The sequence below is a fragment of the Gadus chalcogrammus genome, chromosome 6 (genome assembly GCF_026213295.1).
Source record: "Gadus chalcogrammus isolate NIFS_2021 chromosome 6, NIFS_Gcha_1.0, whole genome shotgun sequence".
Lineage (NCBI taxonomy): Eukaryota > Metazoa > Chordata > Actinopteri > Gadiformes > Gadidae > Gadus > Gadus chalcogrammus.
Window position 1 is genome coordinate 11,731,350 of NC_079417.1, and position 23,487 is coordinate 11,754,836.

Here is a 23,487-nt window from a genome sequence, read left to right on the forward strand (position 1 = left end):
TTAACCCCTGCTGGGAGATGAGGTTTCATCAGGGATTCTGGGTCACACACACAAACGCACACACGCACACATACGCGGACACATGCACTCACACGCACGCCCGCACTCATGCACGCACACACACACACACACACACACACACACACACACACACACACACACACACACACACACACACACACACACACACACACACACACACACACACACTAACACACTAACACATACACATGACAAACACAAACACACACACACACACACACACTAACACACTAACACATACACATGACAAACACAAACACACACACACACACACACACACACACACACACACACACACACACACACAAAAAACAAACACATAAAGAAATGCTTGAGGTCTCAGGTTTCCCCTGCATATTGTGTGTCTGTGTGTGTTTGTGGGAATGTGATTGGCATGTGTGTTCATTTGTGTGTGTGCGTTTGTTTGAGTGTGTGACATAGAGATTGTAACTGGACACTAAGTGAAACTGAACACACATAGACTGACTCTACAACTCAATGTTTTTCTAATTTCCATTGCTTTGAATGGATGCTATAATCTATTGAAGAATATGTCACCTGTAATATTTAAGGTACCATTTCCCTTTTTACTAAAGCTTTCATACAATTTTTGTTTCCCTAAACAGACAATTAACATTACATTCTGATCATTCTTTCATCAATATGTAGTGCATTCATCTATTTGAATTCAAAGGCTTCCATCAATATTACTCTGGGGGCTGGCCTTAAGTTGTTCATTTGACAATAAAAAAAGAACTTTACTTGACGCTGACATCATCCAGAATATGTATAATATAATAACCTGGTTTGGTTGTTCGTTGTCTACCTTTTATTTCATTTGTTTTTTTACAGTAATGGCATTTGATAAAAGTTTGTCATCGCATTGGCCTACTTGTCTATTTTTATCACAATAAGACGAGGACTCAACTTTCACTTCCACCTAGACGCACATTCCAAACGCGGTGAATTAAATACTTTCTTGAGAAAAGCCCGACATGATAAAGTTCCATATTAATTTTGCATGAATGACTCAGTAATCATTCAACGTATTTATTGGTATAACATTTTTATTACATTGTAAATTCTCTGCAAAGAATGACGGATAAACATTACACAAAATATCTGTGCATAACTTGCGTAGCCGACGATGGAGAATTCCAAGTCTGGGACGACGTAAGCACCGCGCCCGGCCAATGACCGCGGCGGGGCTGCTCCCTGTCGCTAGGTGTGGTTAAACACACGGGTATAAATATGATGCTAGTGCCGCTACTCCTCCCCTGAAAGTCCAACCAACACTATTTCCTCCTTACCCACACAGTGAGTACAACTACTTTTCTACAAAGATCAACATAGAATATACTACTATTTTTATTTTTGCTTTGTTAGTATCGTTTCGCAGTTTGAGTGTAAATGTTTCTTTCTTCTTGATGTGGTGAAGGCGAAACACTAACATTAAAGTTGAGTGGGTGTGGTTAGGAGACTTCTACTGTAGCAGCCTACTGTTGATTCAGAGCGCATAGCGGACCCGTTTTATTGGACTCGAAAATATGGGAACTCAAGCGAAGCAGGTCAAATCGTAGCCTGGTTGTGTCAGAACAAGGTGTGTCCGGATCCGGGGAAGGGATTAGGTGTATGCTACCTGATAATGAAGAATAAATAACAGAGATTACAGAGCAGTAACCTAGAGATCTCCTCAGACTTATAATTAGGTCCAGCTCGATTCAGATCCCGACTTTATCACCATAGTATGCTATGCAAAATGATACAACAATAAATAAATGTAGCATCTGCGATGTGAATCTAACTTTTAACTTCTCTTTACTATTCCATTGTTATGTTAGCTTATATTTAAGACGTTTAATTTAACATTTAACATTTAAACATTATCACCACTATGATGGACCATCCTTATCTAATCTATTATATTGTGAACGACTCTTTCCTTTAGCTCGTGTCCACCTCCACCATGTCTTTCATCAATGCTTTCCTGCAGCAGGCTGTTTATCTGGGCCTGCCCGATGACTCAGTAAGTAGCCCTCTGCTTCCAGCACACACACACACACACACACACACACACACACACACACACACACACACACACACACACACACACACACACACACACACACACACACACACACACACACACACACACACACACACACACACATTTCTGAGTGACTATTTTCTGTTTTTTCCCCTTCTCTTCCTGTGGTTGGTTGAGATGGAAACTTCTACGCAGTCGAGGCAAATGGGGTTGTGGAAGAGGGAAGTAGGAAGGGGCCGGTTTACTGTACTGTTATATGGGGAAGAAGTGATGAAGGCGTACATGATTGTGATATTATGTAAAAAAAAAAGGACCTATCTTCACTTCAATATTTTGAATAAGTGAAAGAAAGGGAGTTTTGAAGGTTCAGAGTTTACGCAAATAGTGAGAAAATGCCCTTACTTAGTCTTGTGTAAACGTGACTCATCAGAGCAGGAATCTGAGGCCACTCCCTGTGCACTTAAGAAGAAAAAGGAGTACTTTTCACTTGTTGCCTTGGTTTCTTAAAGTGAACTCCCGGAGCACACGTCTCTCTGTCTCTCTGTCTCTCTGTCTCTCTCTGTCTCTCTCTGTCTCTCTCTAATAGTCTGTTACTGTAAACTAACGGACATTACTGTATCTCTCAGACTCTTAAGAACGAGGGGACAGTTACCGCAGCGCTCAATTTCAGCCCCGATGGAGACGCCGGAGTCTTGGAAAAGGCCATCAAGACAAAGGGTAAACTGTGATAAATTGTATACAAACATTCATGCACACACACACACACACACACACACACACACACACACACACACACACACACACACACACACACACACACACACACACACACACACACACACACACACACACACACACACACACACACACACACAACCAGACTGAAACACACACACACACACACACAACCAGACTGAAACACACACAACCAGACTGAAACGGAATGTGGGCGTGTACAAGGAGAGAAACATCAGATTTCACAAGTGAAGTTCTGGTTTTCATTTAAAGAACAATCTTGCCCTCTGCTGTTCAACAAGGATCATTGCTAGTTCACAAAACTACCAGTGAGAAGTGAATCTTTAATTAGGACTCAAGAGAGCATGATTATGAGTCATTATAGAGAAATACTAATAGCTTGTTATTAATACTGAATAACGTTATTTATTTAATTATTCTAGGTACACACACATCAAGTGATCTGTATTTATAAATGTTTTTTTTCCCAGGTGTGGATGAGAACACCATCATCGATGTCCTGGTTAAGAGGAGCAACGAGCAGAGGCAGAAGATCAAGGAGGCCTACCAGCGCTCCAGCGGCAAGGTGTGGAGAGAGACAGGCTGTTACCATGTAGACGTTATAGCGATGTTATTGGACTGTGCGGTGGCTCTAATGGCTAGCCTGCTCACCAATATTGACTGTCGTTCTCTTTCATATTTTGCGTGTTATCAAGCAATGTTATGAACATGTTCATACCTACAGTACATGCACGCACACACACAGACAGACAGACGTACGGAGAGACTTTGGGTTGATGGTTCTTGATGTGTCGGTAGCCCCTGGAGACTGCGCTGAAGTCTGCGTTGAAGGGGGAGCTGGAGGAAGTGGTGCTGGCTCTGCTGAAGACACCAGCACAGTATGACGCCCATCTGCTCAAACAATCCATGAAGGTACACACACAGACACACACACACACACACACACACACACACACACACACACACACACACACACACACACACACACACACACACACACACACACACACACACACACACACACACACACACACATTCCACACACACACACCCCACACACACACCCCACACACACACACATTCAGCGTTTCGATTGAGCTATTGAAGCTTCAGGGAAGATAGTTTTTATTTGTTTTCAATGCTTAACTTTAACTTGTTTTCTAATCTGCTCTTGAAACTTATGCTGCACTGAACCTAGAAAAAATAAAGAAACACTCTATATTTGCAGTGAACACACTCATATGAAGACTACATTCAATATGGACACACACAAAGGCAGACATGCAGAAATGTAATTTGAAGTACACTCAGCCGTCCTGCTGGCGTTGGAAGTTCAAAAAAGAAACTGTTCTGAGATGACCTGAAAGGGCTTACCCTGCCGTCCTCGGCTGTGTGCCCTCTGCGGCCTTCATGCCTTCCTCCCTCCCATCCACCCTATCCTACTGTCTCATCCCTCCCAGGGTCTGGGCACCGACGAGGACACTCTGATCGAGGTCATGGCCTCAAGAACCAACCGCGAGATGGAGGCCATCAAAGTAGCATACATGGAAGGTGTGCACAAAAAATACAAATGCATGAATAATACAGAGCAAAACAATCACTGTTACAACATAACGCACCATTGTAACATTAGGCTGTTAAGATTCAAGAAGATGTATTTGTCAAATACAATTACACAGTGAATCTTGAAAGTGACAGTGCCTCAGAAGGAGTGCGATATAAGACAAAAAATAAAAGATGCAATGTGTTTTAAAAAGTAATAAATAGCAAAAAGCAAAGTAAATATATATCACAAGTATGCTTTAGCAACATGTTAACAGTGTAAGCAGCATGTAAACAGCGTAAAAAACGAAAAACAAATAAGTCAAATGATGCCTAATAATGCGTATGCAATATGCATTCATCTAAAATATTGTACGCTCTTCATTATTATTGTTCTGACTCCTCTTCTATCAGCAAACAAGAAGGAACTGGAAGCTGAAATCAAGTCGGACACGAGCGGAGACTTCCGGAATGCCCTCCTCACACTGTGCAAAGTACGTCTGCATGTTTTGGTCAATGGATATTTAACATCACAGTGGTAAAGCAGAAATATGTAAATCTTTCAGAGGCTTGAGGCGATTAATGAACACAAAATAAGGTCAAACTTAATGTATTTAATGAGTTGACTATTCATGTCTTGGTGTTGCATATGATTTGTCTTGTTCTTGATCCTTTGTGGCCTGGTGATATTTTCGACTCATTATCATCCTTTGTGATTTGCAAGTAATAACTCATGCATAACAACCCCAAATTTGTGCAATTTTGTTTTGTGAGACTGAACTGAATTCTGGGCAGAATGACTGGGGGGGAGGAGTATATGAATACAGCAATGTCGTCAAACAATGAAATGTTAATGAACATAATAATGAAGAGGATGTCGGATAACCTCCATGGGCTCCAGTTGGGTTTACTGGAGTCTTGAACCCAAGGCCCAATGTGGGTGTCTGTGTTGGAGTTCTTTGCACTTAACTCGTCTCGGTGCAGAGCCTGTGTTTATCATATCGTTTTGTGGCTTGCAGGCCGGGAGGACTGAGGGAGTGAATGACGAGCTGGCCGACAGCGACGCCAGAGCTCTGTACGCTGCGGGCGAGCAGAGGAAGGGCACGGACGCCTCGGTCTTCATCGACATCCTGACCTCCAGGAGCGGCGCTCATCTCCGCAAAGGTCGGCTGTCCCTCGCTGCCGTCATCGCTGTGGTTGTTGTGTTACATGCCAAGCATTTTTTTGTCACACTCAATGTGATCACAATCTCTTTGGTTCTCTTTTCGCAGTGTTTGACAGATACTCCAAGTACAGCAAGGTGGACGTGTCCAAAGCTATTGATATGGAGATGAAGGGAGATATTGAGAGTTGTCTTACAGCAGTAGGTAGGAAACCAGATTATTCCTGGGTCTCGCATATTTTTCAGTAATTCATATATTCAGGTAATTCTTGTATGAATATATGACTTTTGTTATTGAATAAATGTGCTTAAAACCGGGGTTCAATCATATGGAAAAGATAGAGAAACCTTTTGAACATTTTAATCTTAATAGCTGAATGCCATTTGTGCTCTTTATCTTGCCTTGTTTTTTTCAAGATACGTTTATTTTCTTTGGCAATGTATGGCATTAACATAATTCATAATGAGACGACTAAGACACTGATGGTGTCTTAGTCTGATGGTGTCTTAGTCTGATGGTGTTACCTTGAAAAACCTGGTTTTTCAAGGTAACATTGTGCAGGTTTAAACACACTCCATTTCTCCCATGCAGTCAAATGTGCTGGGAGCAGGCCCGCATTCTTTGCTGAAAGGCTCAACCTGGCCATGAAGGTATGTGGGTCTCACAATATGCACAAGAAAACCATCAAGGTACTAAGACACTTCCTGGATCTCAAGACTGCATCTCTCTCTCTCTCTCCTGCACTCTCTCTCTCTCTCCTGCACTCTCTCTCTCTCTCCTGCACTCTCTCTCTCTCTCCTGCTCTCTCTCTCTCTCCCCTGCCCTCTCTCTCTCTCCTGCTCTCTCTCTCTCTCTCTCCTGCTCTCTCTCTCTCTCTCTCTCTCTCTCTCTCTCTCTCTCTCTCTCTCTCTCTCTCTCTCTCTCTCTCTCTCTCTCTCTCTCTCTCCTGCTCTCTCTCTCTCTCTCCTGCTCTCTCTCTCTCTCTCTCTCTCTCTCTCTCTCTCTCTCTCTCTCTCTCTCTCTCTCTCTCTCTCTCTCTCTCTCTCTCTCTCTCTCCTGCTCTCTCTCTCTCTCTCCCTGCTCTCTCTCTCTCTCTCTCCTGCACTCTCTCTCTCTCTCTCTCTCTCTCCTGCACTCTCTCTCTCTCTCCTGCACACTCTCTCTCCTGGACTCTCTAACAGGGTAAGGGAACCCGGACCAAAATCCTGACCCGCATCATGGTGAGCCGCTCTGAGATTGACATGAAACGGATAAAAGACGCCTACAGGAAAGACTACGGAAAAACCCTCTATCAGGAGATTCTGGTAAGCCTTAATGAACAGAATGATGTTATCGCAATCGGCATTACAGCTTTGCTTTGAGGGCGTTTTGTTTTTTCTCACTGATGATGAAACGCCAAACTTTTTCATGACGATATAGTTAATAGATTTCCCAGCTGTTTCCTCAAACTATTAAAAGGATTACACAAGTAAATGGGTGGGTTAAATAACTGATCTTGTCTTTTCCAGGATGACACAAAGGGAGACTATGAGAAGATCCTGCTGGCTCTGTGTGGCAGTGAGAATTAATCGACCACAAACCTCCCAACTCAAACCCTGACTCAACATGAACATCTATATGAAACCTAACCTTGTCACAGACCTTCTTCTGCCCATCACTCATGTGGATAACTCTTGCCCAACTTTAAACTACTTGCAAGCAGCCATAGCAAGGAATAACAATGAACACGCCAAAGCTTTAACATATACTATTACTGCATTGCAATGTATGTATCTAATTTATCTCCTTCATTTTGTTGACACCAGCAGGCAACAGTTTGCTCTGATGTAGGCCTTGGAATACATTGGGTGGTAAACATGTGCTATTTGGTAATGCATACAGTATATACATATACGTATCGAGTGCTGGTGTTTGAGCTTCGGCTAAAATGAGAGCTTCTGCAATCTGTCTGATAGCTTGACACTAGAATCCAAGTTAATCATGGACCAAATGTATTTTGCGATGTGGCCCTTTTAAGGTATTTGTTATTCTACTCCACCTAAATAAAGTGTTTATGAAGGCCTGAATCACCTCTATTTTTGCTAACGCTGGTTGCAAGAAGAAGAAGAATAAAAAAGCATGCTTGATTTCAGTGCTACAGTTTCTATAATTCTTGTAACGTTGTAGAGGCTATCCAAGACAGACTGCGGTTTGATGAAAAACTATCCTTTGTGGTATGGTCGTTTCAGGCTAGGTATGACTCGAAGCGGTAAATGCTCAACACGTGGTTTATTTAAAACAGAAGCACAAGGTAAATGAGCTTGCGTGTTCTGGAGGTGGTTCATGAAGCATCTCTCGAACACAGGTAAGAATTCAGTTTATATTGGAAGTGGCTTTGGCTGAAAGGGCAAAGTGAACATGTTTATAGTCTTTCTATAAAGTCATAAAATCTTATATGTGTGGTCCATTATGTTGAGAAGAAACCATTCATAAAGTTGTTAGCTTGAAACATGTCATCAGAATTAAATAGGAAGGTATACCCAGAATGTCTCGATATGATCATAAAACATGCATATTATTTTCACATCTAACATATGATGCACAAAGATTTCCATAGTTTAGTTTGTGGATCTTTAAACTTTGGGTCTCGTGACGATGTGACGTGCGAGAAATAAACCTAATCAGCACACAGTCGCACACAATGAAGGGCTAAGGCGCTAAGTGTCACGGGTTGTCGCTCTGCAGAAAGTGTGCATTACGGAGCAGGACAAGTCCAGCGGCCCGGCCGAGTGATCGAGGGGACGTGAACTGAAGGGGGGGGAGAGAGGAAGAGCAGGAAGGAAGGCCGAAGGAACGCTCCTGATGGTCGCTTCTCACAGGGAATTGAACAGATGGACGAGAGAGAGAGAGAGAGAGAGAGAGAGAGAGAGAGAGAGAGAGAGAGAGAGAGAGAGAGAGAGAGAGAGAGAGAGAGAGGAGAGAGAGAGAGAGAGAGAGAGAGAGAGGAGAGAGAGAGAGAGAGAGAGAGAGAGAGAGAGAGAGAGAGAGAGAGAGAGAGAGAGAGAGAGAGAGAGATTGTTTTTCTTTACACAGAGATTGTTTTTCTTTACACAGACATGAATGCTTGAAACATGCAGTCCAATATACAGTAGGCTACACTGCCCTTTATTGTGTATTTTCTAAACTTTTGTTGTAAACAGGACTCAAGTAGGCCTAATATTTTTTATGGATCCCTTTCACGTACTCAAAGCCCGCGTGCCTCATTTACAAGTAGGCCTACTATTTAGGCTAATGAAGGCTATCAGGATAAAACTTTGTCAACGGTGTTTCGGATTACATTACGGGGTAGGCTGCACAAGCTCTATTTTGTTGATAGCACCTTATGTTCAAATAGGCCTAGGCCTAGTTGTATTAATCGACGCTAACAGTCTAACAACACGACTGTGATGTCATTTTTAAACATCAAACCAATAAAAAAGTAAGGAGATCGTTTGTTCATCGTCTGCTAACAGTATGCAAGAAGCATAGGCCTATATAAAAAAAGGTCAAGATCAAAAGACCTTTCCTAACCCCCAAAAATCCTGGACGTGCCCGGACGTTAAAATGTTTGGGTTATTTCTGCAATTTTTACTCGGTTGATCACTACTGAGATACTTTCATAGTATAGCACACTACTTTCATAGTATAGCACAAAGACCTGCCTGTTTGGATTCTACAACTTTGCTTTTAAGGCCCATTGGTTTCACTAAACTGTTTCTTTCTTTACTCCAACGCCTACACATTTGAATAAGACTAGGCTACACATTTTAATAACGTGACATGTGACAACAGTTTGAAAGGCCAATAAGGTAAATGAGTGAAAATAAGAATTTTACTACCACTATCACAGTAAAAACAGTTTAAGTATCCTATGTTTTTTTTTATTTGCATTTACTATCAAGTAGCCTAGAGATGTGAATCTTCCAGTATCTCTCGATTCAATTTAGGGTATAGGGTTACAACGCAATAGCCTACAAAATATATTTCACCACAAAGTAAAGTAAAAAAAAAAGTAGGCCTACAAAGGGGTGCTAATTTTCGCACCTACAATATGTGGGGCAATGTATGGTATGCGGCCTAGTTTTTCAAATTTGGAAAAATCATCAACTGATTGCAATAATTTTAAACACACGAAGTTAATCCTAAAACAAACTGTAGTGAAGTCATAGGAGATTACAATATATTCTGCAGATTTTTTTAATCAACGATGCCAAATCGGCAACTTGAACTTGTCTATAGCGATTGGATCTTTCTCTACGCGCACAGATCACTTCGTTTCCAGTTTCAAAGCATTGAAGCCTATCTTAAACGAGAAAGAAATGAAATGGTAGCTCCTCATCTAATAGTGGTCGGAAATACTTCATCGTATTTCACAAATCTCCCAATCATAGGTTACTTTGTTTGCAATAGGCTACGTTATGATGTTGATTTCCCTGAAACAGAAAAGATCATCAAGCAGGCCTGCGGTTTGTTCGTTTGTTTGAGGCGCTGCAAGTTGATCCATCGTCTGCATCCAAATTGGCCCAGCGCTTCTCCTTTTTCTTGACTGGACCCCACTCTGAGAACAAAGAAGAAAGGCGGAGACATACGCCATCAAACAAATGTGGAGCATGCCTATATGAGTGCAATCCACGGGCCTTTGGACCTAAACAACTAAAAAGGAAGTGAAACGAAACAAATCTGCCAGTGCCCAATTATATGGTCTATTCTATGTTTGCCCTCACCTTCTGTTGCACCTCGGACACACTCGGCCCCACACGGTCCTCCTCATGGCCTCACGCAGCGCCGGACTGCCCCACACGTACACGGCTGACGTGCACACGGCGCTGAGGCGCGCCAATGTGGCAAAGGGATTTAGGGCCTCGTTTACGAAATTCAATCCCATTCCGAACATTAATCTCAATACGATATTGATTATTGAGGGTATCCACAATAGCAAAAAAATGACAACCACAAAAAATATAATTTTTAAAGATTCTTTCTTGCTATCTCTCTCTGCGCTCGGGGGGTCTCGCTCAAGCTGGTATTTGGCAACAAAGTACAGTTTTATTGTCATGATCACTTTAGTGAGTATCACCAGCTGCAGATAGAGGATGCTAAAGACAAACAGATCCGTCGCTTTCGAGAGGGGAATCACATTTCGAACGAGTAAAACTCCAAAGACATGCAACCAACTATACACATTAATTCCCACCACAATGGGTCTCGTTATAAAGCGGCTGTAAATAAATGGATAGCAGATTGCCATATATCGGTCAAACTGTGCAAACAGAAATGTCAGGAGGTTGATCCCAAGCAATGAGGGCAAGATTGTATAAGTAGCATTTCTCGAAGGATATCCTTCGTACACGTCAAACAAACCGAGGTAGTACACCGAAAAGCCAACCAGCGTATCACAAATGCTTGTGTTGACCATGAAAATGAACCTATTTTGAATGCGAAGTGTTTCTGTGGCCAATATTCCGATTGTTACGGTGCCGGATAAGAGGACAGCTGCCGTGGCAAGCAACAGCTGGAAAATAAAGACGAGGTAATCCAGAGGACTGTCAAAATCGACTGCAAGAGGCACACCCCCTGCGTCTGTGATATTGAGGCCATACAGCATCGTATTGGTGCGTGCTGCCAATGTCACACCGATTGTTTTATACAGTAGCCTATTTTCTCTGGAGAGCTCATGTTCGTTTTCCGCCTCCGATTTTTCTTTCTTTGCACAGACATGAATGCTTGAAACATGTAGGCCTAGTCCAAACCTACTACACTGCCCTTTATTGTGTATTTTCTAAACTTTTGTTGGAAACAGGACACAAGTAGGCCTAATATTTTTGATGGATCCCTTTCATACTCAAAGCCCGTGTGCCTCATTAACAAGTAGGCCTACTATTAAGGCTAATGAAGGCCATCAGGATACAACTTTGTCAGCGGAGTTTCGGATTACATTACGGGGTACACTCGGGGCTCAGCCCGTAGGCCTTTTATTTAGAAAACAAGCTCTATTTTGGTTCCCCGTGGAATCTAGCACCTTATGTTCAAATACATAGATGTTTGGTCATAATCATGGACATCTGGACCAACTGCTGTATCGCAAAAAAAAATTACCTGATTAATTCTGAATAGTCAAATTATAATAAATTATAATTATATAGGAATAAGTAATAGTATAATCACAGTTCTTGCAGCTGCTATCATCAAACAAACTTTACTACAGAGAAGAAAAACTTTTTCATCAATGTTGGAATATTAAATAGCCTACTCTTTCAAGGACACACACACACACACACACACACACACACACACACACACGCACACACGCACACACTCACACACACACGCACACACACACACACACACACACACACACACACACACACACACACACACACACACACACACACACACACACACACACACACACACACACACACACTAACAAAGACACACACACACACACACACACACACACACACACACACACACACACACACACACACACACACACACACACACACACACACACACACACACACACACACACACACACACACACACACACACACACAAACACATAAACATGGTTGCTGATGCTATAGGGACACTGCTATTTATTCCAGCATTGGACGTGACGGGTAAGAAGACATACATACAAGTGTCTTCTTTATCGTTCTCGGGAAACCATCGGCTATCGTCTGACGACGATTTATCTCTGGGGACAACGGGCAATATTTGCGTGCGGCCGGATAACGTAGGCCTATCCAGTCAAACTTCCTCCTCCGGGCGACAAGTTATAGGCTACACTCTGATAAGCAACCTACGACTCCAGAATGTAGTTGGAGATGATGGACGACGTCGACAACGCGATCTTTCAGTTTCAGTAGGCCTATAGTCGCAGAGTGGAACGTTTCTCCAAAGAATTCACAAACATCGACATTTCTTGTAGGTCTTTCTGGCGCAGATGGCATTTCGGGGAGGGGGTGCAGGCGCCCCGACTAACCAGTAGGGATCGCTAATACATCGACCAGGACACCAACCGTTTTATACCTGCCTCATCTAATCTAAGGAACCGAGATACTATAGGACCATAATTAAGAATATAAACAGAGTTGTGTTAATATACACTAACTGTCTAACAACATGACAGTGATGGAATGTGTACAATTAAACTAATAAAAATGTAAGGTGAGTTTGTTCATCGTCTTCTAACAGTAGGCTATGCAAGAAGCATACCAAGTTGATCACTACTGAGTTTTTGCATTCAATTTCCACTATAATATATTCATATAGACACGAAGACCTGCCTGTTTGGATTCTACAACTTGGCTTTTTAGGCCAATTGGTTTTTCTGAACTTTTTCTTTCATCGCCTACACATTTTAATAACATGACATGTGACAACAGTTTCAAAAGGCCAAGAAGGCAAATGAGGGGGACATTTTTTTTTACTATGAAACCACTATTACAGTAAAAACGATGACGTTTTTTTTTTTATTTGCATTTACCATCAAGTAGAGATGTGAATCTTCAAATATCTCGCGATTTAATTTAGGGCATTTGGGTTACAACGCATTCCAAAATATATTTCACCACAAAGTAAAGTAAAAAAAGTACATAGGCGTGCTCATTTTCGCAGCTATAATGTGTGGGGCAATGTATGGCATGAAAGCAGTAAGATTATGCAGGCTAGTTTTTCAGATTTGGAAAATCATCAACTGTTTGCAGTAGGCTAATTGAAACACACAAAGTTAATCCTTAAACATACAATAGGTTTTTGGAAGTTGTGAACAATCATAGGAGATGAGAATATATTCTACTCACTTTTTTAATCAACAAGGTCAAATTGGTATCTTGACCCTGTCCATCTTGCGTTTGGAGGACACAGAAAGCCTCTATATATTTCTATACAGACCAATTTGTTTCCAGTTTCAAAGCATATGCATCGTATCCTAAACGAGAATGGTATGAAATGGTTGCTCCCCATTTAATATTGGGCTATTGGACTGAAGTAGCCTACTTCATCGCATTTCACAAATTTGAAATTTCATTTTTTGCTTCAGGAAAATATTCTACTCGACCAATAATCGCACCAAAATCAGAAATCCCTTCTCAATATTGGGCCCTTTGGTCGGTGAAGGCAAAACAATTAAATGCTAAGGGGTAGAACATGAGATATACACAAAGACCACTTTTTTTTTCTCCCAATCATTAGTGTATGCTACTTTGTTTGCAATACACTATGATGTTGATTCCCCTGAAACAGAAAAGACCAACAAGCAGACCTGCGGATTGGTCGTTAGTTTGATGCGCTGCAAGTTGATCCATGCATCAAAATTGGCCCAGCGCTTCTTCTTTTTCTTGGCGGAGGCGTAGACATAGGCCATCGAAACTAGGGCGGCGCCTGCCGATATGAGTGCAATCCACGGGCCTTTGGACCTAAACAACTAAAAAGGAAGTGAAACAAAACAATTATTTCTACCAGTGCCCAATTATATGGTGTATTCGTTTGCCTTCACCACCTGTTGCACCTCGGACACACTCGGCCCCACACGGTCCTCCTCATGGCCTCACGCAGCGCCGGACTGCCCCACACGTACACGGCTGACGTGCACACGGCGCTGAGGCGCGCCAATGTGGCAAAAGGATTTAGGGCCTCGTTTACGAAATTCAATCCCATTCCGAACATAAATCTCAATACGATATTGACGAATGAGGGTATCCACAATAGCAAAAAAAGTATAACCACAAAAAATATAATTTTTAAGGATTCTTTCTTGCTATCTCTCTCTGCGCCCGGGGGGTCTCGCTCAAGCTGGTATTTGGCAACAAAGTACAGTTTTATTGTCATGATTACTTTAGTGAGTATCACCAGTTGCAGAGAGAGGATGCTAAAAACAAACAGATCAGTCGCTTTCGAGATGGGAATCACATTTCGAACGAGTAAAACTCCAAAGACATGCACCCAACAATACACATTAATTCCCACAACAATGTGTTTCGTTACGAAGCGGCTGTAAATAAATGGATAGCAAACTGCAAAATATCTGTCAAACTGTGCGAACAAAAATGTCAGGATGTTGACCCCAAGAAATGAGGATAAGACATTATATGTGCCATTTCTCGGAGGATATCCTTCGTATACATCAAACAAACCGAGGTAGTACACCGAAAAGCCAACCAGCGTATCACAAATGCTAGTGTTCACCATGAAAATAAACCTATTTTGAATGCGAAGTGTTTTTGTTGCCAATATTCCGATTGTTACGGTGCCAGATAAGAGGACAGCTGCTGTTCCAAGCAACAGTTGGAAAATAAAGATGAGGTAATCCAGAGGACTGTCAAAATCGACTGCAAGAGGCACACCCCCTACGTCTGTGATATTGAAGCCATGCAGCATCGTATTGGTGCGTGCTGCCAATGTCACACCGATTGTTTTATACAGTAGCCTATTTTCTCTGGAGAGCTCATGTTCGTTTTCCCCCTCCGATTTTTCTTTCTTTGCACAGACATGAATGCTTGAAACATGTAGGCCTAGTCCAAACCTACTACACTGCCCTTTATTGTGTGTTTTCTAAACTTTTGTTGGAAACAGGACACAAGTAGGCCTAATATTTTTGATGGATCCCTTTCATACTCAAAGCCCGTGTGCCTCATTAACAAGTAGGCCTACTATTTAGGCTAATGAAGGCTATCAGGATACAACTTTGTCAGCGGAGTTTCGGATTACATTACGGGGTACACTCGGGGCTCAGCCCGTAGGCCTTTTATTTAGAAAACAAGCTCTATTTTGGTTTCCCGTGGAATCTAGCACCTTATGTTCAAATACATAGATGTTTGGTCATAATCATGGACATCTGGACCATTGAACTGCTGTATCGCAAAAAAAAATTACCTGATTAATTCTGAATAGTCAAATTATAATAAATTATAATTATATAGGAATAAGTAATAGTATAATCACAGTTCTTTACAGCTGCTATCATCAAACAAACTTTACAGAGAAGAAAAACTTTTTCATCTATTGAGTGTGTTGGAATATTAAATAGCCTACTCTTTCAAGGACACACACACACACACACACACAGACACACACACACACACACACACACACACACACACACACACACACACACACACACACACACACACACACACACACACACACACACACACACACACACACACACACACACACACACACACACACACACACACTAAAAAAGACACACACACACACACACACACACACACACAAACACATAAACATGGTTGCTGATGCTATAGGGACACTGCTATTTATTCCAGCATTGGACGTGACGGGTAAGAAGATATACATACAAGTGTCTTCTTTATCGTTCTCGGGAAACCATCGGCTATCGTCTGACGACGATTTATCTCTGGGGACAACGGGCAATATTTGCGTGCGGCCGGATAACGTAGGACTATATCGAGTCAAACTTCCTCCTCCGGGCGATAAGTTATAGGCTACACTCTGATAAGCAACCTACGACTCCAGAATGTAGTTGGAGATGATGGACGACGTCGACAACGCGATCTTTCAGTAGTCGCAGAGTGGAACGTTTCTCCAAAGAATTCACAAACATCGACATTTCTTGTAGGTCATTCTGGCGCAGATGGCATTTGGGGAGGAGGTGCAGGCGCCCCGACTAACCAGTAGGGATCGCTAATGCATCGACCAGGACACCAACCGTTTTATACCTGCCTCATCTAATCTAAGGAACCGAGATACTATAGGACCATAATTAAGAATATAAACACAGTTGTATTAATATACACTAACTGTCTAACAACATGACAGTGATGGAATGTGTACAATTTAACTAATAAAAATGTGAGGTGAGTTTGTTCATCGTCTTCTAACAGTAGGCTATGCAAGAAGCATACCAAGTTGATCACTACTGAGTTTTTGCATTCAATTTCCACTATAATATATTCATATAGACACGAAGACCTGCCTGTTTGGATTCTACAACTTGGCTTTTTAGGCCAATTGGTTTTTCTGAACTTTTTCTTTCATCGCCTACACATTTTAATAACATGACATGTGACAACAGTTTCAAAAGGCCAAGAAGGCAAATGAGGGGGACATTTTTTTTTACTATGAAACCACTATTACAGTAAAAACGATGACGTTTTTTTTTATTTGCATTTACCATCAAGTAGAGATGTGAATCTTCAAATATCTCTCGATTTAATTTAGGGCATTTGGGTTACAACGCATTCCAAAATATATTTCACCACAAAGTAAAGTAAAAAAAAGTACAGAGGCGTGCTCATTTTCGCAGCTATAATGTGTGGGGCAATGTATGGCATGAAAGCAGTAAGAATATGCAGGCTAGTTTTTCATATTTGGAAAATCATCAACTGATTGCATTGAAACACACAAAGTTAATCCTTAAACATACTATAGGTTTTTGGAAGTTGTGAAGTAATCTACAATCATAGGAGATGAGAATATATTCTACTCACTTTTTTAATCAACAAGGTCAAATTGGTATCTTGACCCTGTCCATCTTGCGTTTGGAGGACACAGAAAGCCTCTATATATTTCTATACAGACCAATTCGTTTCCAGTTTCAAAGCATATGCATTATATCCTAAACGAGAATGGTATGAAATGGTTGCGCCCCATTTAATATTGGGCTATTGGACTGAAGTAGCCTACTTCATCGCATTTCACAAATTTGAAATTTCATTTTTTGCTTCAGGAAAATATTCTACTTGACCAATAATCGCACCAAAATCAGAAATCCCTTCTCAATATTGGGCCCTTTGGTCGGTGAAGGCAAAACAATTAAATGCTAAGGGGTAGAACATGAGATATACACAAAGACCACTTTTTTTTTCTCCCAATCATTAGTGTATGCTACTTTGTTTGCAATACATTATGATGTATTATGAAGGAAGTGAAACAAAACAATTATTTCTACCAGTGCCCAATTATATGGTGTATTCGTTTGCCTTCACCACCTGTTGCACTTCGGACACACTCGGCCCCACACGGTCCTCCTCATGGCCTCACGCAGCGCCGGACTGCCCCACACGTACACGGCTGACGTGCACACGGCGCTGAGGCGCGCCAATGTGGCAAAAGGATTTAGGGCCTCGTTTACGAAATTCAATCCCATTCCGAACATAAATCTCAATACGATATTGACGAATGAGGGTATCCACAATAGCAAAAAAATTATAACCACAAAAAATATAATTTTTAAGGATTCTTTCTTGCTATCTCTCTCTGCGCCCGGGGGGTCTCGCTCAAGCTGGTATTTGGCAACAAAGTACAGTTTTATTGTCATGATTACTTTAGTGAGTATCACCAGTTGCAGAGAGAGGATGCTAAAAACAAACAGATCAGTCGCTTTCGAGAGGGGAATCACATTTCGAGCGAGTAGATGGGCAAAGTTATACAACCAACAATACACATTAATTCCCACAACAATGTGTTTCGTTACGAAGCGGCTGTAAATAAATGGATAGCAAACTGCAAAATATCTGTCAAACTGTGCGAACAAAAATGTCAGGATGTTGACCCCAAGAAATGAGGGTAAGACATTATATGTGCCATTTCTCGGAGGATATCCTTCGTATACATCAAACAAACCGAGGTAGTACACCGAAAAGCCAACCAGCGTATCACAAATGCTAGTGTTCACCATGAAAATAAACCTATTTTGAATGCGAAGTGTTTTTGTTGCCAATATTCCGATTGTTACGGTGCCAGATAAGAGGACAGCTGCTGTTCCAAGCAACAGCTGGAAAATAAAGATGAGGTAATCCAGAGGACTGTCAAAATCGACTGCAAGAGGCACACCCCCTGCGTCTGTGATATTGAAGCCATGCAGCATCGTATTGGTGCGTGCTGCCGATGTCAAACCGATTGCTTTTATAGGCCTACTATATATTTTCTCTGGAGAGCTCATGTTTTTTCTACGTCGTTTTCCACCTCTTGAAAGCTTGAAACAGTTAGTCCATAGACATATACCGAGCAATATTCCCTTCTAAACTTCTGTTGGAAGGCATAATACAATTTAATTTAATTTTAGACGATCCTTTTCATGGTCGAAGCCAACATAACTTTGGTTATGTTGTTAGTGAAGCCTATTAAGATGCAAGATGCATATTAAAATGCATTTTGTCAGTGGCGTTTCTAGGATTAGAGTTTTTTGATGAACAAGCTCTATTTTTATGCTTCATGTACTCTGGCACCTTATGTTAAAAATACATGTTCACTCATGAAAATGTGGACCATTGAACTGTTGTAATGCAAAAACGGAATAATTCGCAATGGTTAAATGAACTGGATGGCAATAATCAAAGGGTGTTTGATTATTTGAAATGTTCATCAGTGTTGTTATTTTAAAGAGGATGTTTTATTTTCAAAAACTGGGTGAGGCTAATAATTTTCTATGATGCAATGATATTGATTTCATTTGCACAAACCTGGACTGAAGCTGAAGAGCCATGCCTATTTCAATTTAAGAACCTCTAAGATTTTTACTGCTTTCCTCCCTCATGTCCTGTAAGAAAAATAAAAAAAGGCTTGTTTTGTATGTTTTATTGCATTAATTGATATTCATTGGATAAACTCAAATTGTATATGCCTTTACAGGCTATTTAATTGCTAAAGTAGCTAAAAAGCATATTACAAAAAAATAATACACCCCATTTCTATCCAAAATTGGCCCTTACGCGTCCAGTGGAATCAGGCCTATACAAAGAAAAGGTGCCGACCCCTGCCTAGTGTTTAAGGCCATGTTACAGCGGACCATGGGTGACAGCAAGGGCTGCCTTCATTGTCTCAAATTGAAGGGTCTGGTTCGTTTTAAACTGAATAAGGGTATTCAACTCTGAATTTATAGCCTATGTTTGGACTCTGAGGCTCTGGCCCAACAACAGGAAGTGATGGAATTGGTGGATTTAAACAACCCGCCCTTTATTTGAGCCTAGTATGACTTGTCCTATATAGGAAAGGCTTTCAAAGCATCATCCAATGTTCCATCTAAACACATTGGAAACACTGCTACAAATCAATTCGCCTGTGGACATGTTTTTCAACTTTGGGGTCGAAAGGAGCCTGAACCATGGCCCTTATCTTAATAAAAAAGTGAATGTGCACTTCACTCTTAACTTTTTCTTGTTATGAAATAGAGGTCTGATATGCGTATTGGATCGGAAGGGTGTGTTCATAGTTCTCGGAAAATGTTCAGCTCAAAAAATGTGGACAGTATTGGTGCATTATAAGCTAGAGATTTGACTGCATTTCCTTTGGAAGTTTGATGTAACATAAATCAATTAATTGTGTCAAATAAAAGTACTTAAATCAATGAGCTTTGTTCTTTTCACGAATAGGTTATCGACTGTGTCTGCTTTTGAGTATGGGCTAAGCCTGCCAAATCACATAACTACAAATGGCTGAAGTGCAATAGTCGTAAATCTTCATCTGGGTTTGTGTAAAACACTTTACATATTAATTGTCAAAATCACTTATGTAAGCACAACTATTTGTAAAAGAATAACACTCACAGGTATATTGACCCAAAAATTCGACTGAATGTGAAGTCAACACAACAGCCATCATCCATCGATTTATAATAATACAATCATCGATGTCAACGATGATTTAATCCGACCCAAAAGTTGAGGGCACAATGAAATAGGTCGGGTTAAGCATAGCTCTCTCTTGCACATCGAACAGACGGGTAACACACTTAATATTTAGACTCCATTCATCCACTCACGGTGAGCATAACAGCGGTGTTAAATTTTAGCTTTCGCTGTCGTGTGTGCATAGCCTCGTCTGGGAATGTTTAAGAACATTCATTTTCTACCACGAAGATGAATAATATTTTACAACCATAGCGTAGTAAGATTCGCAGCCCCGCCTCCTCCCCTTTTGCAGTCAACCAATGAGACCAAAGGGCCCTGATTTGAACCTATGGCTGGTTCAGACTACACGATTCTCAGATACGCAGACAGATCAGATGGGTCAATTGACCATACGCGTTCTCAATGTAATTGCCTTCCACTACATGTTTTATATGAAATCATTTCTAGCTTATCTTATTTTTGGAATGAATGGCTGTTTCAGATCAGACTTAAATCAAAATGTCATACATTTAAAATATAAATAGCCATACTGAAACTTTTCAATTAGTCCTATTAGCCCATGGTTTCAGACATTATTTGAAGCATCGATCCTTCGTATCTCAGACTGATTATTTTGCCAATTAAAATCATTTCAACATGAATAGTCATATGTGTTTTATTCAATATTTGCTCTTAATAACAACTGCATATACAAAGTTAATATATTAATTTGTATAGGCCTAGCTTTATACAATTTTGTATTTCCACACATAGGAAAAAGCTTGTGGAAGTAATTCCACAATTCATTGACCGAGAACAGAGTGTGTCGATTCATACATTTAAATGCTGTTTGTGTGCGTAATCCCATTGTGATTCATTCCATTGAGTTTCATTCCAATTCTGTTGTTAGAGAGGGACACAAAAAAAAGCAAAAACAAGATAAACGAGTAAGCAATGTCCAAACAACATATGGACAACAATGTAAACATGGTGAAGCTTAGGACGACCTTTCTTCCCGATGTTTTCATCCATTTACTATTCGTTGGAGTCTTTTTGGAATAAGTTCACTGCCTTGACTAATTCATTTATGATTTTGTCACGTTTAGAATGTAAACAGGTTTTACAAAATGATTCAGTAGGCCTATAAAATCTATCGGCCATACATTTACGCATTTGCATGAATGGTCTGAACCGTCGTTTTAGACTGTGCCCTACACGCAAGTTAAACGGAAATATGAGCACCGCTTTTGCAATCCCGTTATATCAATACAAATTGTGACATCTTTCTTCCATTATCCTCAAATCTGAAATGGCATATTTTAGAAAATGATTGCCAAACGATAATTTCAAGTAAACAGTTGAAAAGGTGGCCCTTACCTCCGTTTCGGACAAACTCTTCGCCACACAGTTCCCCAGACTGCCTCTCGCAATGCTGGGCTGCCCCAGATGTACAGCGCAGGAGTCACCAATGCATTCATGCGTGCCATAATTGCAAACAAGTTTGTAGCTTCGTTTCTAAACCGTAGACCCCTTCTAGTAAGCTGTCTTACAATAATATTGACGAAAGACGGGCCCCACAATGACAGGAAACATATTACAACAAAAACAATGATGCGTAACGATTCCCGCTTGCTATCTCTGTCAGCGCTTGGCGCTTCCCGCGCTAACTGGTGCTTTGCTATAACATATAACTTAATAGTCATCGCAACTTTCGTGAGGACTATGATCTGAAGAGTCATGACACCAAAAGCATTTATTTCAGCCGCTTTTGAGATTGGTACCAGGTTCTGTGCCGCCACAATAGTATAAGTGTAAATCCAGCAAAGACAACAGATTGCAATTACAAAAGATCGAGTGATATAGCGTTTGTAAAAAAAAGGATGGCACACGGCAAAGTAACGGTCAAACTGAGCAAAGAGGAATGTTAACATGTTGACCCCTAGAAACGAGGGCAAAATATAATATGTTCCGTTTCTTGAAGGGTAACCCTCTTGGACATCGAAGAGACCGAGGTAATAAACAGACAGCCCCGTGAAGGTGTCGCCGATGCTCGTATTTAACATGAAAACGAAGCGATTCTGTGCTCGGAGCACTTTTGTGCTGAATATTGCAATGACAACCGAACCGGCAACAAGGACCGAGCTTGTTGCAAACAGTATATGGAAAGTGAAGACGAAAAAATCTTCTGGACTGTCAAAGTCTACGGACAAAGGAACCGAGGTATTGGAGAGCATCGTGGCTCTCTGCCAGAGCTTGAGACACAGTCCAAACCTTTGCCCAATTTATAGATCACTTGGGCCCTTGGGGTAATCTCCAATCAGTGCGCGCCTGACATGTCGACGGAAGAATAATCACAGTTTTTGTGCAATTTTGAAAAGAAAAACTCTCTTAACTCCTTTATTATAAACTACCCTTACTCTTTTTGTTATTTTTCAATGGTTTTATGTTATCAGTGGAATTGGACTAAACGATATTATATGCATAACACACTGTTACTATCATTATTTTGTTCAGGGAGGCCTAATTGAAATATTATATCTAATATATAATCTAATTTTAATATGAGGTTTGTCTCTCATGTCGTATGTCGCCTTGCATGGTTGCCTCCTCCTTCGGTGTGAATGTTTAAGTATAAACCGTTGTAGGTCGCTTTGGATAAAGTGTCTGCTAAATGAAAATGTAAATGCCTCTGATGTTGACCCCTTCTAGTGTAAGCACTGTATAGGCCTTCATATTAAGAAGTTATGGTGTGACTACATGAGCAAGTCTATGGATTTACTAATCTAGTCCGGCTTCTTTTTTATGCCATGTATTGTTTTTTTAGTTATTAAATCAGGCTATGTGTTTTTTGCAGCTTTAACCGGGCAGCCATAAACTTAATTCCGTTGGTATTGCACATAATTGTGTTGCATCTATGAGTATTGATGCGTGCCGCACATCTTAATATATATTAATTCGCTGTTTTGATCCTAGATGCAGTTCTACATGCTTTTCTACAGGCTTGAAATCACGGTGAGGTGAGGCCAGTCATCTAAACGACGCAATAGCAAACTTCTTGAACATGTACGGAATTGGACCACTAGGTGGCATTAATAGCTCTGATTTCAACACGATGCACAAAGGCTCTTTACACATTTCTGAACTGGTTAATCTTTAAATATGATGCGATATGGATAGCAAAAAAATTATAATCTTAGAGTTAATCTATGAATTGAGTAAACACTGTAGAAGGGCTGTTTGTAAGCGCATCGTACATTTCGACAAGAATACATGTATATAATATATATATTTAAATTAAAGGTCCCATGGCATGCTACTTTAT

The 23,487-nt window shown here is 40.8% G+C and overlaps 5 protein-coding genes across 5 annotated transcripts; 1 reads left to right on the forward strand and 4 right to left on the reverse strand.

Moving 5' to 3' along the window:
- Positions 1-1,249: 1,249 nt before the first annotated feature.
- On the forward strand, positions 1,250-7,641 carry anxa1a (annexin A1a). Its single transcript, XM_056592935.1, has 12 exons — positions 1,250-1,359; positions 1,991-2,068; positions 2,716-2,806; positions 3,316-3,410; positions 3,644-3,757; positions 4,306-4,396; positions 4,802-4,881; positions 5,407-5,551; positions 5,659-5,754; positions 6,142-6,200; positions 6,732-6,854; positions 7,059-7,641. Exons 2-12 carry the CDS (start codon positions 2,009-2,011, stop codon positions 7,116-7,118), a joined length of 1,014 nt encoding a protein of 337 aa, XP_056448910.1. The 5' UTR covers positions 1,250-1,359; positions 1,991-2,008; the 3' UTR covers positions 7,119-7,641.
- Positions 7,642-10,288: 2,647 nt separating this feature from the next.
- On the reverse strand, positions 10,289-11,191 carry LOC130384314 (trace amine-associated receptor 2-like). The gene has a single exon (XM_056592438.1). It carries the CDS (start codon positions 11,171-11,173, stop codon positions 10,289-10,291), a length of 885 nt encoding a protein of 294 aa, XP_056448413.1. The 5' UTR covers positions 11,174-11,191.
- A 2,876-nt stretch (positions 11,192-14,067) lies between these two features.
- LOC130384315 (trace amine-associated receptor 2-like) lies at positions 14,068-14,952 on the reverse strand. The gene has a single exon (XM_056592439.1). It carries the CDS (start codon positions 14,950-14,952, stop codon positions 14,068-14,070), a length of 885 nt encoding a protein of 294 aa, XP_056448414.1.
- A 2,587-nt stretch (positions 14,953-17,539) lies between these two features.
- Positions 17,540-18,424, reverse strand: LOC130384316 (trace amine-associated receptor 3-like). The gene has a single exon (XM_056592440.1). It carries the CDS (start codon positions 18,422-18,424, stop codon positions 17,540-17,542), a length of 885 nt encoding a protein of 294 aa, XP_056448415.1.
- A 3,114-nt stretch (positions 18,425-21,538) lies between these two features.
- LOC130384317 (uncharacterized) lies at positions 21,539-22,399 on the reverse strand. Its single transcript, XM_056592441.1, has one exon. It carries the CDS (start codon positions 22,397-22,399, stop codon positions 21,539-21,541), a length of 861 nt encoding a protein of 286 aa, XP_056448416.1.
- Positions 22,400-23,487: the final 1,088 nt, after the last annotated feature.

What these genes read in the sequence shown, in the direction of transcription:
- anxa1a (XM_056592935.1), top strand. Translation starts at nt 2,009, where the DNA reads ATGTCTTTCATCAATGCTTTCCTGCAGCAGGCTGTTTATCTGGGCCTG. An exon ending in ACCAGCGCTCCAGCGGCAAG is followed by an intron (nt 3,411 to 3,643) that starts GTGTGGAGAGAG and finishes ATGTGTCGGTAG; the next exon opens with CCCCTGGAGACTGCGCTGAA. An exon ending in CGGCGCTCATCTCCGCAAAG is followed by an intron (nt 5,552 to 5,658) that starts GTCGGCTGTCCC and finishes CTCTTTTCGCAG; the next exon opens with TGTTTGACAGATACTCCAAG.
- LOC130384314 (XM_056592438.1), bottom strand. Translation starts at nt 11,173, where the DNA reads ATGCTGTATGGCCTCAATATCACAGACGCAGGGGGTGTGCCTCTTGCA.
- LOC130384315 (XM_056592439.1), bottom strand. Translation starts at nt 14,952, where the DNA reads ATGCTGCATGGCTTCAATATCACAGACGTAGGGGGTGTGCCTCTTGCA.
- LOC130384316 (XM_056592440.1), bottom strand. Translation starts at nt 18,424, where the DNA reads ATGCTGCATGGCTTCAATATCACAGACGCAGGGGGTGTGCCTCTTGCA.
- LOC130384317 (XM_056592441.1), bottom strand. Translation starts at nt 22,399, where the DNA reads ATGCTCTCCAATACCTCGGTTCCTTTGTCCGTAGACTTTGACAGTCCA.